Genomic DNA, 19,120 nt, shown 5'->3' with positions numbered 1-19,120 from the left:
AAGTAGATGAAAACTCAGACAATGCACACATACCAAGACAACCAATCCCCAGACTGTAGTCTTACAATACCAGACAATGGCAACTGGGGTGAGCTCTTCAACATTAGTCTCCTGCGGGTGTAACATTAAGTTCTACAGGGACTCTGGGAACTGCAGCAGATACCCATCGGGGGATGGAGGGGTAGGGAGGTGTGTCAGAGATCCCCAGGAGAGCTGACACCTAGGCTGGGAGATCAGGAAGCTCAATCTACTCTCAGAGGGTGGAGAGGATCCTCACGACCCATCTTCCAATTCAATTACAACTCAACTGCAGTGGGCCTGGGTCCTTAGCTGCTCCCACCCTTCACACAGCAGAGACAGTGCTAAGTTGTGCCTCCAGGAGGCAAGATGCTTTTTGAGAGCTGAAGACACAGACCTATGTGAAGTGACAGGGACAGGGCCATTGTTACATGCTGGCCTCACCAGCTCTAGATTTTTCTTGCATGGTCTCTATTGTCTCATGTTGACTTGGTTCCCTCTTCTTCCTCAGCCTGTTGTGGGGACTCTAAACACAAGACCAAGGTTCTGGGCAGTCCCTGTACTGTAAAGTGTAGGGCCTTGAATTATAAACCTCACTTGGCCAGAGGGAAGAGCCAGAGCTTGGGACCAACCAGTCAGTCTTTCTTTGCTGGGCCTCTGCTCCAGTCTCCATGCCAGACCGTGGGACTTTTCAGAAGTCCACCTTGCGCAGGTGACTGTGGACCATGCGCCTCCCCCTGCAGTCTCTGTCTAGAGCTGCCCTTGATTAGGCCCTGCCCTCTCCACTGCTCAGAGCACAGTTGTGGGCCACCCTGCCTGCTTCACAGCTATGCAATGCTATTATGGCTCAAGGATGTGCGAGGAGGGGCCACAGGACCCATACAGAGCTGTACTCACAGCCAAGACATCAGAATGGGAAGAGGGAGAAGGCTGGGGACGCAGGTGACCAGAGTTTACCTGTGTTCTTACCACAGTGTGTCCTCAACCTTCCATAAACTATTTTTATTGCTACTTGATAACTAATTTTGTTACTGTTCATGAAATGTAATATAAACATTTTTGGAGATAGAGGTTTGCCAAGGGGGCCACAACCCACAGGTTGAGAACCACTGCTCCCACAGCTGTTGAGACTCCAGGATCTTATAAGTGTGTGGCTTCTGCGCAAGCTGCTCCTACAGTCTATGCTTCCTTAAGGGACAGTAGGCGGGTCCCGGCGTGAAGGCTCACACCAGCCAGGCTAGGCTGACCAGCAAGGCTAGGCTGACCAGGCTTTCTAGGTGTTGCTGACCAGCTCCGCACCGAGGCGAGGTGGACCTGATGAGCACCTTCTACGGCATGGTCCCTGCTCTTTACTCCCTCAGTACCTGCTGTGACTCATCTTCAGTACTTACAAGATGGTACAGATATCTGTCCACTTGTCTGTCTGTAGTCCTATTTCTGCTTCTTCAGCCTTCTGGGTGGGAGCCATGTGAGGCAGGGCTGGGTCTGGCTGAATCTACAAAGCCTGGCCCAGTCCATGGGACGTTCTCTATAAATGACTGCTGAATAGTCTCTCCAGCTACCATGATAGGAACCATCAGTGCCTGCCTGTGTCCTCGTTGTACCCCAAGGGAAGATTTCACAAGAATCATTAACTCTAGTTCCCAGACATTTATTTGATGCCTTGCTATGTGGGTGTTGGCTGAGCAAAGCTTGGCCTGTGACACTGATGGCATAGCTGTCACTGAGCCAAGGCCACCACTGAAATAGCCCCATACCACTCTCAGAAGGCATCTCCATGGTAACTGCTGCAAACAAAGTGTGTGTCATAGGAAGTCAACTTCATACCCAAGTTACTCAGGGAGAAGGGTAGAAATGAACCAAGGTCCCCCCAGCATGACCCCCCATGTGCTGATTCATGGAATGAGATGATGATTTCACAGGTGGTGCCTGAACCTCAGGATGGGGAGGCCATCCTCAGCTCCGACATGGCTTCCCATCTCTGCGGGGTTTCCCCAGGAAACCCTTTCCAATTGTCCCAAAGGAATGGACCCTGAGTGACCTCATCCAGGAAGAGCTCTACCTTATAGCACACAGCACAGGGGGATGTATTTTCAGAGCTGTAGGACACTAAGGAAGCAAGCTGTCACACACAAACGTATTGCCCTCCCTCCCTGGGCCAGGGCTGCTCAGATGTCAGATCCTGAGAACAGGAGTTAGGGAGCCTGGAAAGGCCATCTACTGAGCACCCCAACTGTTCCTGCAGGCTTCTGGGCCTGCCACAGGAACATCACCCCTGCTTTACTCTGTAAAGTTCTTCCAGGAAAGCAGGGTTGATTAGAAAAGCTAATTACTGCTTTTGAAGATCTTCTCAGACCCCAGACAAAGCAAGAACACAGGGCTCCTTCCCACCCTGATCTTGGACCCCCAGACTCTGGCCTTCATTAAGTTTTGATTTCAATCAATTGCACACCCCCTAAAATTAACTTATAAGGCCAATAAATTGCAACCGCATGTTTGAAGGTATTATCTGCTCTGAGCTAAGAGCCAGGGATCGCAGAGCACAGGGCAAGATGTCTGGCCCAGATGGGAGTAATCAGCTCTGGAGGCCAGTGGTGCCAGCCTCCCTTCTCAGTTAGAACATCTGGTTTGGGGCAGAACCAGAGGCCAGGCCAGATCCAAACTGAGCTGGAGTAGGGCAGGTCCCTGTCTTCTCTGAGAACCTAAAGGATCAAGGTGATGAAGCTGGCCTCCTATCAGCCTACTGTGGTTGCTCTGGCTGGCGAGAAGGCCCTGTCCCCAGCAGCGAGGAGCCATTGCCCTGCATGGGAGCACTCACTTCCAAGCTCCTCCCCAGGTCATGCATTGATGACCAGGTCAAGCTCCTCCCCAGGTCATGATGTTCCGACTGAGAGCTAGACAAGATCTGGGACTGAAGGGCTGAGGATGGCCGCTGCTGGCAGACTGCACAACGGTCCATAAGTTTGCTCTCCGCATTCCCTACATGGAGCTGGCTGTACCACTGAAGACAGAAAACGTCCTTGGGACTTGGGGGAGAGAGAGCCCAGGCTGGGGGGAAGTGACAGAACTGAAGAGGACCTAGAGCAGTTGGTGCCTCTAGCAAGCACACCCGGCATTTTCCGTGCAGTTTCACAAACCAACTCCATCTAAAGCCTGGTGCTTTAGATGTCTGGGCACTATTGTCATGGGTACTCTCCAGGAAGGGGAAAACATTATTGTGATGATTCTACCCAGGATGGCAAAGACAGGAGGCAGCAAATGAGTGGAGTGGAGACAGCCTAGGTGGAGGGAAGGGAAGGCTGGAGAGGTAGCGTGGGGAGGGGACAGGGAGCAGGGAAAGCAGGAACCAAGTGAGTTCAAAGGCAGTCAGGCAGTGCCCCAGCTTGGCTCCCCGGGTGCTACTTGCCCCTGTCCACCTTGAGGACTGCTAGCCCTTCATCCCTAATTGGGAAATGTTCACAAGCCCACATGTGTGCTAAATCCCCATGGGAGATATAAGCCAGAGGGCCTGCAAGGCAGCCACCCTGGCCCCAGCCGCCACTCCGCCCAGACGGACTCCATGTGCGGGTGATTACCTCCAATTCCCTACAAAGTCAAAGTCTTTACAGACTCAGGATCAAAGCTGGGGCTGAAGATAGAATCTAGTCTCTCCTTGGCTCTCATGGCAGAGAACCATCAGGGAGGCACTGAGCCCTCCCCATCTCTGAGAGATTTGGTCTGGGCTGAGGCAGTCCAGCACAGTTCCTGCCCACTCCTCCCCTCATCTCCTAAGGAGAGCTTCTAGGAATAAAGACAAGGTCACAGGCTTACAGCAGGTGACCATGACCATCTGCACAGTGTTGATGCTGTTCACATGGTCTCACGGGCAGCAAGACATGGCAGCTAGGCCCCTTATTCTGTTTGGAATGCACTGAGACTCCTGGTCTGGTGTGGCCTTTCCAGGATTAGGGAGAGTTAGAGGCTCCCGAGGTTCAGAGATGGCCCCGTGTTCCTCATATGCTAGGCAGAAGTCCAGGGCTCTCTACAAGGACCCTGCAAGTTCCACATATGCTAGGAAGGTGGGCGAAGGCTTGGGTATAGGGCAAGCCTGACCTCTACTCTATACCTTGCCATGATCCAAGAATTCTGAACTACAGTGACTATCACAAGCTGAAGACAATCTGCTTTCACATGCCCCACCCAGGGCACAGCAGCTTCAGTTACTCAGCCTTCCTGGGAATAGCATGGGCCTAGGTGGCTCAGAGGTGCCAGATGTTCAACTGTTCCTTTTCCTTCGGGAAGGGGTGGCTTTGCTTGAAGATATGTGTATTTCCAGTGAACCTGAAGCCAGTCTGCTTCCTGGACTCTCACGGGGACAGTTTAGTATTGGGTAGGGTGTCTCCTCCCAGAGGGGCCTGTGTATTTGCTCTGTCTACCAACATGCAGAAAAGGCAAGTGCAGGCACCTCAGAGGGCGTCACAGCTCCATTCATTAGGCGACAGCCAAGCCTTCCTGTAGCATAGGCCAACGGCAGGAAGGAGCAGCTACGAGGCATGACCTGCTGCCCCTGTACCCTGGCAACAATGTGGAAACCCCTCAGTGCCACATAAAGGTCTCCTAGACACCCAAGACCTCTGCTCCACAGCCCTGGCAGAAAGGGCTCTGGCAGGAAGGGCTCTGGCTTCAGGGCCATTGACATGCACACAAACACCCAGAGGCTGAGAATTGGGGGTGAGTGAACTAAGGTACTTAAAAAATGAGTTTTTTTCTTAATACTTGCCCCAGAAATGGGGTGGCTCAATTCACATAAGTCCTCCCAGATGTTCTTGGGAAATTCCTTAGCCTCTGATGACAATGGATGGTGGAACCCACGTGACAATCCCAAACTTTCCCTCCAGTGAGCTTTGGGGGGAAGCTGCTCTTCACTGTCTCCAGCCAAGCCGGGATCCCCCCCTGTTCTCTAAGAGCTCCCGCTTGCCCTCTCTTCTGGCTCAGCAGCAGAGTTGGAGCCTTGGGCACCTGGAGCAGGAAGTGTCCATCTTGTTACCCTCCTTAGAACCCTTAATAAGTGACAGAAGAGATGTCCGCCAGAATGGCCAACCAGGTCTCTCAGCAGTGCTTGCATGTGAGCCAGGAGACAAGCAGAGACAAAGGGGAGCAGAGTGGAGCAAAGTGCTCTATAGCTAGACCTGGCCCTCAATGGCAGCCCAAGGCAATGCGTCAGAACCACTTCACTGAGGAAGAGACATGATGTGTTTATGCCTGTGACTACTCAGAACCACCCTTGCCACCAATTTAAACAAGCCTCGAAGGTCTCGAAGCCTCGATGAGGCTGGGTGGTCTCTGTGGACTCTGCAGGAGTAATTGAGGCAGCTCAGCTCCCCACATGTGGAGACCCAACACACATTTCGGAGAGCCACTGCTCACTCCTATCTGACACTTGAGGAGGGCTGTCTTTCTAGAAAGTTCTAAGGTGTCTGTGAGAAACTTTCAAAGCTATGAAAGGCTATGAGATATGACAGGCTTTCAAGTCTGCTTCTGATTTCTGAGACAAGGTGTGTCCACGTCCAGGGTGGCAGCCTGGGGACACTGGTGCCACAGCTCCTCTGCCCACCTAGACTTTGGACATTAGTCTTCAGTTCTAGAGTCACCTCGTGGAAAGGCAGCAAGTGTGTCACTACTTTCCTGTCCCCTGCCTGTTCACTGACTTCCTTACACATCTGCTGCTTGTTCTTCTCCCACACCTGCTGCTGCACACATGCACACCTATGAGCGAAGGACTCTGTCAGGTGCAAAGGCGCCTGATTAGCTTTTATCAACTTGACACAACACAGTCACCTGGGAGAGGAGCTGCTTCCATCAGCCTGGCCTGTGGGCAAGTCTGTGGGGGCATCTTCTTGATTAATGATTTATGTGGAAGTAGTGGAAGGACCCAGGCCATTGTGGGCAGTGCCACCCTTCAGAAGATGTCCTGGCTTATATAAGAAAGTTAACTGAGCAAGCCACGAAAATAGAGCCAGTAAGCAGCGATGTGCCATGGTCTCTGCCCTCAATGTTTAACTACAAACTGTAAGACAGACAAACCCGTCCCTCCCCACGCTGGCTTTAGTCAGTGTTCCATCACAGCAACAGAAAACAAAGGAGAACGGGATGAGATTGTCCCCCTAGTTTGGCCATGTTCTGGCTAGTGATCTTGGCTAAGTTTCTTTGTACTTCTGAGCATGTCAGCTTATTTCTGTAGGCAACCACACTCATGGTCACGGATTAGTGACTTATTACCACTGTCTGACTCTCAATGTCGCTACAACACCAAACCTGACTCCGCCTGTACACCCGGGTTGAAGAACTCACTTATTTGAAGTTGTTTTTGTGGCAATGTGAAATCAGAGACGGAAACTACAGATGAAGACAGAGTAGGCTTTTAGCACCACTGGGACGAGAGATCCCCCAAAGGGGCAAAACAAGAGATGTGAGACCTTAGACACAAAACCTCGTTCTAACTGTGAGGGTAACAGTTGTGCAAATGTCAAGCAAAAGGAGAACTGAATCCCAGATCTCCATCTCTGCATCCTCCGCAAGGAGACCTTGTAACTTTTCCTTAAAAGGCACAGTATGTAAAGCCTCGCCATGTAGGACATTGAGACAATGCAGACGTGTGTGTGTGTGTGTGTGTGTGTGTGTGCGTGTGTATGTGGGGGGGCATTGAAATATTCAGGACCACATGCTGATGACTTCCTGGTGACCGTCTGACTGAGAAGGAGACCCTTCCTCCCAAATGTGTCTCAGCAACCTGATGCAAATGGAAAGACCAGGCCACAGTCCACAGTTTGGAGCCTTCTCTCCTAACTCCAGGGTCACTGTTCAAATTTGCTGTTTCTCTCATTTTAATTTTCTTGCCTCTAGACCAGGATTGAACCAAGTAGAGATGCAAGGTCAAATCCCACCCATCCCAGGGCTCAAGGGAGGAGTTTTACATCTCGTAAGGCCACATACAAAAAGGCTAAACCAAGCTTAGCCTTCTGCACTGTGCAAGCCTAATCAGGTCACTAGCTGGCACCTCTTGGGAGTGTGCCAACCCTTGTCCCAGATGGGGGATTTGTACTGACTTCATACTACTATATATCTAGTACAGAACTTAATTTAAAATGAGATTCTATTGATTAAGCTCAGCCTTCTCTGGAGCCTGATCTCAAAAGTGGCACAGCTTGGTGTTGGTGGGCCAGGGTGGTACAAAGTGAGATCACAAAGGAGCTGAAACAGGCACACTGGATTAAGTTCACGGAGATGCAAGCATGGGGACCCGCGTTTCAATCCCCAAACACACGTAAAAAGCTGGGCATGCTGGTGTGAGCCTGCAACCCTGGCACTTGGGTGGGTGGGTATGGGATAAGGAGGACTCTTGGAGCTTGCTAGCCAGTGAGGCCTGCAGAATAAAGGAGACTACTTCAGCAAGATGTAGATCAGCAGCAGAGGATGCTCGGCACTGACCTCTGACCTCCTCCACATGCTCATGCATCCACATTCACATGTGCATGCACACAGGACACACACTCATGCCTACATCACACACATGCGACGGACGGAGAGAAGGGTAAAAAGACTGCGTGAGATCTCAGCTCACTCTGCCCTGGCCACTGGACAGTCAGCATGGGCCCTGAGCTCCAGTCCAAACACAGCTGTAATAGCTAAGAGCTGTGGTGTGTTCTCGAACCTATCACAAATTCAGTCAGCCTGAGCTTCACAGAGAGTCTGTACTTTCACCGTGCATTTGTGATTGATCAGCCGTGTCTGAGTCTTAGCTCTGCCCCTGCCCTGGACAAACTCCTTATTCTCTGTGTGTGAGCGCTACATGCTGACTGTGTCACTGTGGCATCCCAAGCACCTTACTGTTACTCAAAGAGCAAGGACATGAGACAGTAGTGTGCAAAATACCTGCCCTGTGTCGTACACACAGTAGGCACTCTCGCCACTTACCTGCCACAACTGTGAATGGTAACAGAGTAACATGGTCATGTCTGCATCAGGGAGCTCCGACTTTTAGCAAGCTAGGTGGCCAGGCAGCAGAGCCAGGGGAGAGTGCTCAGCCCAGGCATCCTCTCATACAAGGTTCTCCCCAGCAAAGCCCCTAGAGCTAGTGTGTAGAGGGTCACTCACAGGTCTCGGTATTGGTCGAAGGCATTGTTGGCCTCTACCTCCAGCTTTCTGAGCCGAGCAGATGGCATGGCCCCATCTTCCAAAGGAGGGTCATACTTGTTACTCCACGGTGACCTGAAAGGAAGGAGGGAAGAGACAGTTCTATGAATCATCCCAGAGACATTTAGCCCCAACTCAGCTGCCTGAGGTTCAGGGGCTAAGTCACCAGGAGGCTTTTTGGAGAGTCTTACAAAACAAAGGTTCAGAAGCCAGCAGACTGACTAACACAGCAAACACCTTAGCTCCAAGCCTCACTTCCTCCTGTGGAAAACAAGGCTACCATTTGCTACCGTGTACTACTTCCAGGAGCCAATAGAAGGGAAGGAGCCCTGGCCACAAGTACTAGCATTTCCCTGATTTCTCTGTGCTCACCAAAGCGGTCAGCTGGTGCCCCTCACCTCCCTGATTTGCTAGAGGCTCCTCAGCCCTCAGACAATAAGTAATAAGAAGAAAGACGGCTGTAAGTTACAGAAGCAGGCAGTAAGCCTGGACACTCTGGAAATGGAGTGCCCAGCTCCTTAGGGAACACAGTCGCTTCCCAATACACAGGGCTAAGCACACATGAAGCCTGGGAAGTCAAGAGAGCCCAAAGACTAGCAGCATTTTAAAAATGCTTTTCGCCATACCAGGAGAACTTTCAGTCATTGAGGGGAACGAGAGGTATTTTAGGTTTCCTTGTTTGTTCCCAAGGGTGGAGGTCTCAGGCTGCATCTTCAGAAAGAACTAACAAGTGAGGTTAGGGGAGGCTGGAGAGCTCGCCCAGTCACTGAGAGCCCTGCTGTTCTTCTAGAGGATCCAAGAACTGATTCCAGCACCCACATGGCAGCTCCCAACCGCGAATTCCAGTTCCATGGGTCCACCATCCTCTTCTGATCTCCAGAGGCACCAGGTGTGCATCTGATACACAGACACACATGCAGGCCAACACTCCCACACACATCAAGTGAAACGTCCAACAAGTGAAGGAGTCTATGGAGGGGGAGGGCAGATGTGATCAACTAAAGAGAAGCCCCCATACCCCTGAGTTGCTACCACAGGGCCTCACACTGCCCCCCCCCCCCCGATCATTAAGCCTTACACCTTTTCAATTTGGGATTAACATCAAGAGAGGAAAAATATGCTCACTGTTCCTTGGCCCCCCACCTTTTCCACACAGATATCTCTTTCTGGTACCCAGGTTAGCTGTGAGCCACATGAAAGGCGTTTTGGGGGTGGCTGTAGAGGTACAGTGTTCTCAGGGACGGTCTAGGGCATGTGGAGAGGGCCGAGCTGCTGTGTAGAGTCCCTTGAGGGTTCCAGGCTGTAATTCACCTATCCACAGAAACGCACCTATCCACAGAGAGCAGAGCATGGTCTTTTTAAAAATAAATTATTTATTTTATGTATAAGAGTACACTGTCACTGTCTTTAGATACACCATAAGAGGACATCGGATCACATTAGAGATGGTTGTGAGCCACTATGTGGTTGCTGGGAATTGAACTCAGGACCTCTGGAAGAGCAGTCAGTGCTCTTAACCACTGAGCCATCTCTCTAGCCTAAGCAGGGCCTTTAGAAACCTTTCCATGTTTAGGTGCCTAGACTCAATTCCCAAACAAAACAAGAAACCTCCTTTCCAAGTTCAAGCCCACCCACCACTCCCAACAGAGTTGGGGGAACAACACCCCAAGATCAGCACTAGCTTGAGTCTTTGACAGAGAAGGCCTGTGGGATGTCTGCCTTCATGGGACACTGGCAGACTCGGAAGGGTCTTGCAGACAGGGAGTAAAGTGGAGCTTGGGTGGCAGTGTGTGCTTGTAGTCCTTGCCGTTGTGCAACAGGTACAGGAGTCAAGTTCAGCCAGAACTATGTAACTAGACCCTGTCTCCAAAACAAACAAAGGCAGGAGGCGGCGGAGGACAGGAAGGAAGGAAGGAGACAAACTCCCGAGGCTCCTTGCCTCAGATCTCCCGGGCCAGAAGACAGGTGCAGGCGGTTACCACGACTCCTCACAAGCCAGTCAAGTTTGGCTCTCCCACTGTGGGACAGTGGGCAAGAACCCAAAACTGGGACCTGGATCCCACCTCTCCCATCCCTGCTTCTTCTGAGAACCTCCTGGCATATTTGTAAGCAGGGCAAGCCCCCTCTCCATGCCATCTCCTTCACACGGCACAGGAGACCCAGGCAAAGGCGCCTGTTGCCAGGCCTGAGAACCCGAGCTCAAAATCTCCAGGTCCCACATGGTAGATGGAAGGAAGGACTGACTCCTTCAAAACCTAACCTCTATAAGCGCCAGACACACAGACACACACACACACACACAAAATTCGGTTAAAAACAAAGCAATGTGCTAGGACACAACCGCCCATTACCATGCAGACCCGGGCCTGAAGTCTAAGAAGTCTGTAAGTGTGTTACACATTCCTCCTGCCTCACAGACTACAACGGCATTTCAAGACATTAGGCCTGGAGCCAGGGTAATTGTAGCTAGGGGAAAAATCATAACATTACCCAGAATATTCTTAGTGGAAGGGGCACTCAGAACACATTTAAAAGCTGAAATGGAGGCCATTTGAGAAGAGACAGATGGACAGGAACGCTTGGATTTCAAGCGTCAGGCCTTTCATTTCCCAGAAGGCTCCTTGTTTCAGCTAACAGGGATCAAGCAGCGCTGCTGGCAGCGGCCTCGCCATAAGGATCTCATTTAAGCAAACGATCAAACACAGGATGGAAATGTGTGGAGAAAATCAGAGGACCTTGAAGTTTCAGATCCAGAAGGGGAGAGGGGAGTCAAGCTCTGTCCTTACTGCCGCTGCTCCCCTGGGAGGCGCCCGTTCTCAGAGCCCTCTGGTGCCTGGGGAGTCAGGGTGGGGCCTGCGGGGTGCTCTGGAAGGGCAGAAGCCCTTGAAGGAGGAGTGCACAAACCATGCACTACCTACCCTGCCCTGCCCTCTGGCACACAACTTTCTCACCTTCAGCTTTCAGGTTTAAAAATAAAGAAAGCAGAACCAACGGCCACTGAGACTTGTCTCAGCAGTGTCTTCCCCAGGAAGCCTGAACGGAGCCCATGCCTGTGAGGGCTTTCACTGTGGTCATGTGCTCCCTGGCCTGCCCCACGCTTATCACCTTCAAGGAAGTCTCCTCAAGGGTTGCCCCAGTACATGTGCTGGGGACCAGTTCTGTCCTGAGCTGGGGCCTCAGCTTCACAGTGGGGCCCTGCAGTGCTACCCGGATGCCCAGCTCTCAGATCTACCTACATGGCACTTCCACACCCACCCAGAAGGCATTTCACATCCCAACTCCAGATTCTTCTTTCCACAGACAGTGCCCACACCTCCCAGCTGTCACTCTGCTTCCAAGCTCCACCTATCAGTACTCAGATCTCTCCACTAACTTCAGTTCCATGCTCAGTTATGTCATTCCCTAACTAACCTCCACCAGAAGTAGGAGGGCCCACCACCCCAACTAGTTTTCTTTCTCTTAGTTTCACACAAAGGCCAAGCTCTGTGCACCACATACTCCGGTGTGTGAGACATCAGCCTGGCCTTCAAGGCTCCCGTTCCACTGGCCTTGTGTGCTTCTGACCTTCTTTTACCCCCACAGCCTTCTGGACACCTGCCAGCTTGCCTCCACCCAGGGTTGGGGACCCAGGAAGCTCCTAACCTGTGCAGTCTTGACAGCTCATTCTAGAACACAGTTGTGACCAAGCCCCCACTGGCTACCCACCCTGCCTCTCTCTCTTGCTCTGTTCTCTTTAGCACTATGTCTGCAATCTATCACTGACGCACGTGCCTACCGTTACTAGCCGTTCGAATTCCTCACAAAGCGGACTCCAGGAAAGGAGGTGTGAGCAACACCTGCCACACAGGTGACACTCAGGATGCTTGTCCAGGCTGTGCTGGCTGAACGATCCTACTGTTTCTATTTTGTAGACCAGAGATGACAGGGACTGCCAAAGTCTCCGTGTCCCTAGGAGGAAGGGCTGGTTTCCAGCCCACACTGCTCTTCCTGGTCACTGTCCCTGCATCTCCAAAACCAACCCTCTCCAAAAAGAACACTGGTGGTGTGGCCTCTAATAACCCAAACCCAGTGTGCTCATCCCCAGGGAAAGCCTGGAATGGTCTGGGATTCTCACACTTGGAAGTTTGAAGAACAATGATCCCAAGTATGTTGGCGCATGTCTCTAATCCCAGCACTCAGGAGACAGGCATGAGGACTTCTGTGAGTTTGAGGCTAGCCTGGTCTACATAGGGAGTTCCTGGCCAGCAAGGGATATATTTTTGAGACCATCTCAAAACAGTTAGTTCTTTAAAAACATCTAACCCGGGACCATCTCCTTGGAGTGCAGCTCCCCTAAGGCTCCTAGCCAGCTCTGAACTGGCTGTGTGCATCACAGTACAGCTGCCCATGAGCTACTACTGCATGTGTTTTCCTCAGCAGGGACCAATGTCAACTTGGCCACATGGTGATGGCAAAGGAAGGGAGAAGGGAAGGGAAGGGGAGGGGGGAGGGAGAAGGGAAGGACATACCACCCTATCAGGGCAGTTGGCTCTTCCATTGGACTGTAAGGCACCAAGGCCCTCTCTCCAAAGTTCAAGGAAGGCACCTACATAGCCTGTTAGTGGATCAGATGGACAGCTGAGAGGAGGAGAGAGAAGGACAAACAAACGTGTAGGTGGACTACACATGCCCCATGCTGTGAGGTGAGCCTGTGGGAGCTCACCTATAGGAGTCCCCATCTCTGTTGTAGTCACACAAAAGGTAATCCTTGCCCACCACCTTGTCTCTGGCAATTTTCAGGGGCTGGTCAACAGAAGACAGGAGATCTTCACACAGACTGGGGACCTGGCAGAAAGAGAGGACACGGAGAAATGTCATTAAAGTAACAACTCCCAATTCAGCTCCAGGTTAACATCTGGCTTGTGGTGCTCTGCCAAAATTTGGAATCTGTCTGTTCCTCTCCACATATGCCCAACACCAACCACGTCTCTCTATAAAGGAACCTGATCGTGAGTTGCTGTAGAGCATGATTTCCAAGGCAGTCTTCTTCCCAAACTCGGGTGTGGCTTTAATTACCTGGCCACCAGGGTGGTCTGTAAGTATGAGGGGAGGTGTGCTGGGTATTGGTCTCTGGTGGACAAATACCAGCTCAGGCTCTGAGAAGAAGGCAAACACTTCAAATATACAAGAATGTGAAGAACTCAAAGAATAACGGGGCTCTGGAGAACTCCGCAGGCTCACATGCCGGGTGGAGTTTCCAGCTCTTTCCAGGCCTCTGGCTAAGCGTTTCCAGGCTGTCCATAGCCGGCTGTATATACTACAGAGGTGGATGTCCATATGCTTTCTACAGCAGAGGAATCAGCTCACCAGCAGCTTTACCTGGTCACACAGCAGAAGGTGCTGGGAAAACAGCTTTGTGGCCCAGGTGGGCTGGAACAAGTCACAATTCCCAAACCGGGTGTGGCTTTGAGGAAGCAGGCCAGGGCTGCCTCTCCCAACACAAACATCAGTCTCCAGGAAAACATTCCAGGAAGGGATGGCAGCCCTTGCAGAAGCGGATGCCTTTCTGCTCGAGTCACTTCTACACTGTTTCCACATCACAACTTTCTCATCTCAGGGCCTGGGTTTACAGGGACCTCTGCTTCATCATTTACCAGACAAGGGGCTGCTAACAGAGGGGGCCATGCAGCGCAGGTTCTGTGTCCCTCCCAAAAGCCAGAACTACTAGGATAACCAGGCTCTGATGCTGCATGCTACTGTCTTAGGGCACATCACAGCCTACCGTACAAAGTGCCTCTTGCTCCATGGGATGATCCAACTCTTATACATACACCAAGGAGAAGCATACACCTCCAGCCAAAGCATGACATGCTTATTTTCAGAAGTTCACGCGCACCTGTGCACTCACCCAACCAACAGGCAAGGTCATTTTCAAAGTTAGCTTTGGCGACATCTCTCTCCATCACCTCTAAGTGCCTGTTGGGATGTTGAACCAGGTATCACAAAGCATGCTCTTTACCTAAGTACTCATACCAGGGCATAAAGTGGGAAGCCATTACCTTACTTTATAGATCACAGAGTTAAGACCCAGAATCATTAAGCTGTCCAAAGTTCACACAAACAGCCAGCAGTGAATATAGAAATCCAATCCTAGGCTAGGTGACTCCCAAACTCCTTCACCCTGTCACTCTGGTCCCTAAGGACAGCAAGCAGTAACAGTACAAAGCTCCTCCCAGCCCCCACTGCAGCTTAGTTATAGCTAGAGCCCTCCACCTGGGACACCCTAGTTGTAGAAGGAGGCTGCTGGGTATGAGGCACTGGCTGAATTTTACGGGCGCAGTGAAATGACCCTGGCCCCTTCGTGCTGCCCTTCATGCTGTGGCCTGCCACCAAGGACCCACTCGTGCCACTGGGCTGCTGCTGGGGTCTCCTTGCAGACTGTCAAGTCCTGTCTTGAGTGTCCTAGTCCTCTGTCTGTCCTCACTGTCTGGGTAGCAATGCCGCCTTTCTTTTTTTAAAAAAAGATTTATTTATTTATTATATGTAAGTAAACTGTAGCTGTCTTCAGACACCCCAGAAGAGGGCATCAAATCTCATTACAGATGGTTGTGCGCCACCATGTGGTTGCTGGGATTTGAACTCAGGACCTTCAGAAGAGCAGTCAGTGCTCTTAACGGCTGAGCCATTTCTCTAGCCCTGCTGTCCTTCTTTGTATCTCAATACACCTTGCTGCTTCAGATAGTGTATGCTGAAGGAAAGAGGTTCCATTTCTAGCTGGCACAGTTATGTCCATTTATAGTCCTGGCTGCTTAGGAGGCCGAGGGAGAAGGACTTAAGACCATGAGTCCCACCTCAGTATGACCAGGCCGGGTGGCACAGTCCTAAATACTTGGGAGGCTGAGGCAGGAGGATCCTAAGTTCAAAGACTGGCTGGGTTGTAGAGTGAGTTTCAAGCCTACTTGTGTAACTTAAGACCTTGTGTCATGAGAAAACAGACATCCGGGAAGACAATTCAGTGGTAGGGTGCTTGCCTACCTTACATGAGGTTCTCCATCCAATTCTCAGTGACTCAAGTAACCAGTAAAACAAACAAATAATATCACTACCAAACCAAAGCCCCAAGCCCAGCCTGAAGAGTCACAGCAACGACAGAAGGACAGAACCAGGCAAACTATGCCAGAGACTAGCTGCCTCTAAAGAGCTAATCCCAGACTTTGGCAAGCCCACGCGTCCAACCAACCACAGAACATACACTCAACTGAGCCCTTACCGAGGCAGCACACAATGGAAAGCTATGGAGATCGTGCAGGACATAGGATGTGCCTGAGCACACAAGTACCTAGGATGGCTAGCTGGCTCTGCCTGCTCAGGTCCCTAAAAGACAAGTTTTTTTGTTTTTGTTTTTTAATTTATTTATTATTATATTTAAGTACACTGTAGCTGTCTTCAGATGCACCAGAAGAGGGCATCAGATCTCATTATGGATGGTTGTGAGCCACTACGTGGTTGCTGGGATTTGAACTCAGGACCTTTGGAAGAGCAGTCGGTGCTCTTAACCACTAAACCATCTCTCCAGCCCAAAAGACAAGTTCTTAAGTTGGTCCATATTTTCAAGTTCTGTTTGCATCAATCCCTCTTCTGATCAAAGACAATCTAGTCTAGAACAACACTATGCTTGTCACTGGAAACAAGCACAGATAATACAGTGTGACTATACAGTGTAGAAGCAGCTGCCCTAGGCACAGGGTGTGTGTGTGTGCACACGCACATGTGTGTACATGTGTGTACCATGTGTCAGTCCTGCCCCTCCCTCATCCTGTCCTCTCACTACCTTCTTTTTTTTTTTTTTTTTTTTGGTTTTGAGACAGGGTTTCTCTGTATAGCCCTGGCTGTCCTGGAACTCACTCTGTAGACCAGGCTGGCCTCGAACTCAGAAATCTGCCTGCCTCTGCCTCCCAAGTGCTGTCTCTCTACCTTCTTAACACTGGCCTACTAGCCATCTCCTCAACATGCTAGTTTGTATAAAAATCCTCCCCATTGAGAGTTGGTGCAGAAACTATAGGCTGCTGAGTTAAATTGAATTTCGAGTCACAAGGAAGACCATTTCAGTTGACCACCCCTCTAATGTTACACAGGACAGCTGTTTTTATTTGTTCAATCTAACACTCCGCTGTATTCCCCAAGTCTCTTCAGACCCGTCCCGGACTCCCACTTCTCTCCAAGCATCATAGAGTTCCACCAATGGATGGTACAGGACCCTGACTGCTCCTGAGCAGGCTGTCCTGATACCACCAGCAGAGACTTGGGAGACTGTGCCAGGGAGCCACGAGGAGACCCAGCCAAGCACCATGTCCCATCAGCTGCAGAGGGTCTCAATCTATGCTTGGGTCCCAAGGGAGCAGGCATGGGGTCTTTTGCCTGAGAGCATGCTAGAAAACAATGGCTCTAAATCCGCGCCTCAGCTCCTCCTGGCCCTGGCTGTGCCACTCTCAGGGTGTCAGAATCCTGAGTTTGCAGGGATGAATGAGCTGAATGACCAGGTCCAAACACCTGAGTGTACTTTGTGCTCCAGCACTGTGAGGAGCAGAGCCAGCACGAACTGTGTTTGGCTGCTCTCCACACTGCCCACGTGAGCTACCCACCACCAGCTTTTGTGTGGAATGTCCATCTAACAGCAATGGTGTTGGCCAAATCGGGCTGCTGAGGGTTCAACTTAATTTCCAGTGACTTGGAATAGTAACGCTATACCACTGTTGGAACTGGCCCTGCCTTCACCCTGGGTACTCTCACCTGGGTCTGGGTTTAGTCCAAGCACAGCAAAGCACGCTTTAATGGGAGACAGGACATGGCACATGTCTGTAGTCCAAACTATCCAGGAGGCTGACACAGAAGGATCATTTGACTCCACTGAGTTCAAGACCCAAGGAGACAACATGGAAAAACCAGACAACAGTGATGATAAACCATAAAAAAGACAAGGGTCTGTCACCATGGGATCCAGTCTATTGCCATCACTCCTTTATCTCCAGGACAGGTTTTCATAGAGACTATTTTTTTCTTTAAGACTATATTCATTCACTCATGCACTCACTCATTCATTTTTGAAGAAAGTGTCCATGTCATAGTGCGGACATAGAGGTCAGACACCACTTGTGGGAGCTGGTTCTCTCCTTCCATGTGGAACCCTGGAATCAAACTCAGGTCTTCAGTCTTGGCGGCAACATTTTATGCACTGAGCCATCCTGGTGGCCCAGAGACCTCTACTTTAAAGAAGAGGCACACGGGGCCTGAGAAACAAGCTGACCCAAGTCACACAAGCCAGTAGCCAGCATCTAAGGACGGCACAGGGACACAGTTCAGCTCGGCTGAGAGGTAAATCGCAGTGCTGCTCTTGCCTAAATGGTGTATTTTCCTACTATCTAGCCCAACAGCTGATCGCATGAAAGGCGACACAAATCAGAAGCTTCCGGCCACAGGCAAGGCCGTGTGCGCTGTCATATGGTTCCACTTTGCCTTTTCCTCTTCTCCATTAGTTATTAATGTTAAAAAAAAATTGTTCAACCAGAAAAAGAAACTTGAGATGAACCCTTTAAAAAAAAAAAAAAGGCACAAACGCTGGAGTGGTTCAGCTCTCCGGATAATCTAATCCCTGGCGCCCTCGCCTTTCAGAAGTGAACCTTTGGACCTTGATTTAAAAAAAAAAAAAAAAATGGCCAAATGAACACATTCCATCTTTTGATCTGCCTGTTGGCTGAGAGCCCGCCACCGGAGAGATAAGGATCGAAAGCAGACCCTGTCCATTTGGGTGCACATGCACATGAGTGATGGTGAGCCCGTGGCTGGGGAGAGTCCTGGCTCACCTTACTCCAGACAAAAGGGTTGGGTGCCAGAGACCTCGATGGCCGGCAGGGGGCTCTGCTTACAACCTGATTCTTCTGTTTTTCCCAAGGCCCTGAAGTTACACTTTTAAAAACTGAAACAATGAAAGCAATAAGAGTGTTCCTAGAGGTACACATGCCAGCATTGGAACACAGCATACAATGAGAAATCAGACACAGGTCCAAACTCTGCTCTGCCTCTGCCAGGCTCCTAACCCAGGAATTGGGGATTATAGCATCCTGCTTTCCATACACTAAATCCCGAATGCCACCACCACAGACAGACAGACAAGTAGACACATGCAGTTCTGTGACCGGCATGGTCCAGCCACGGAAAGGGACTAGAGACGAGAAGGTGCACATCAGCAGGACATCTCCAGATGGCCAGGGCAGGAAAGAAACCTGAAGACACTAGGTTAGGCTGGGGTGGGGGGAAAACAGCACAAGAATGACAGGAACAGTAAGGAAAACAGGAGGGGGTGCCACACAGCTCTGCAGCTAGCAGCAAGAGCAAGTATGAGAATGGTCCCTGCAAGCCACACAGCAACACACAGAAGGCCAAGAAAGCAAGCTGTCCAGTGTTTGTTTGCGCCCACTACCCACTGAGCAGGAACCCAGCACACAGAACAGGGTGTGGCCCCAGCTCCTTCAGGTCCCACCTCAGTTCTTCACAGAACATCAATTCTTAAGCAGAAAGACATACCATAAACCTCATTTGAATACTCTGCCCTGTAGGGTCATTACTAATACCATTATATGTACGTGTCAATTGTAGAAGTCCCTTCCCAACTTCAAAATGCTAAGTGAGCCACGAACCTGGCTTTGAGACAGCTGGCAAGATAGTCTTGCTCCTAGATGGCTACCACAGTGGGCCAGTGCTCTGGTGACCGAGGGCCCGAGCCAATGGAGACGACATGCCCAGCACTGTCGCGGCACTGGAGCTCTGGACGAGTCATGGAGATCCGGCTCTTTATCACAGAAATGAATGGATCAGGACGGACTTAAGTTCTCCAAGGCTGATAAATTACACTCATGGTGCACCGTAGTGTTTCGGGTATGCTGGGGGGGGGGGG

General features: G+C 50.8%; 1 protein-coding gene across 4 annotated transcripts in view; it reads right to left on the bottom strand.

The window, feature by feature from the left end:
• The window catches only part of Capzb (capping actin protein of muscle Z-line subunit beta), a 98,222-nt gene that overhangs the window by 20,966 nt on the left and 58,136 nt on the right, over window positions 1–19,120 (bottom strand). For all 4 annotated transcript variants that reach the window (XM_021199476.2, XM_021199477.2, XM_021199474.1 and 1 more), the window contains exons 3-4: window positions 12,893–13,014; window positions 8,152–8,265 (exon numbers count right to left, since the gene is read on the bottom strand). In XM_021199476.2, the coding sequence (XP_021055135.1) occupies window positions 8,152–8,265; window positions 12,893–13,014 (236 nt within the window). The remainder of the gene's footprint in view (window positions 1–8,151; window positions 8,266–12,892; window positions 13,015–19,120) is intronic.

This window comes from Mus pahari, chromosome 6, assembly GCF_900095145.1.
Source record: "Mus pahari chromosome 6, PAHARI_EIJ_v1.1, whole genome shotgun sequence".
Taxonomy (NCBI): Eukaryota; Metazoa; Chordata; class Mammalia; order Rodentia; family Muridae; genus Mus; species Mus pahari.
Note: the sequence above shows the minus strand (reverse complement) of the source record. Positions and strands in the feature narration are given on the sequence as shown.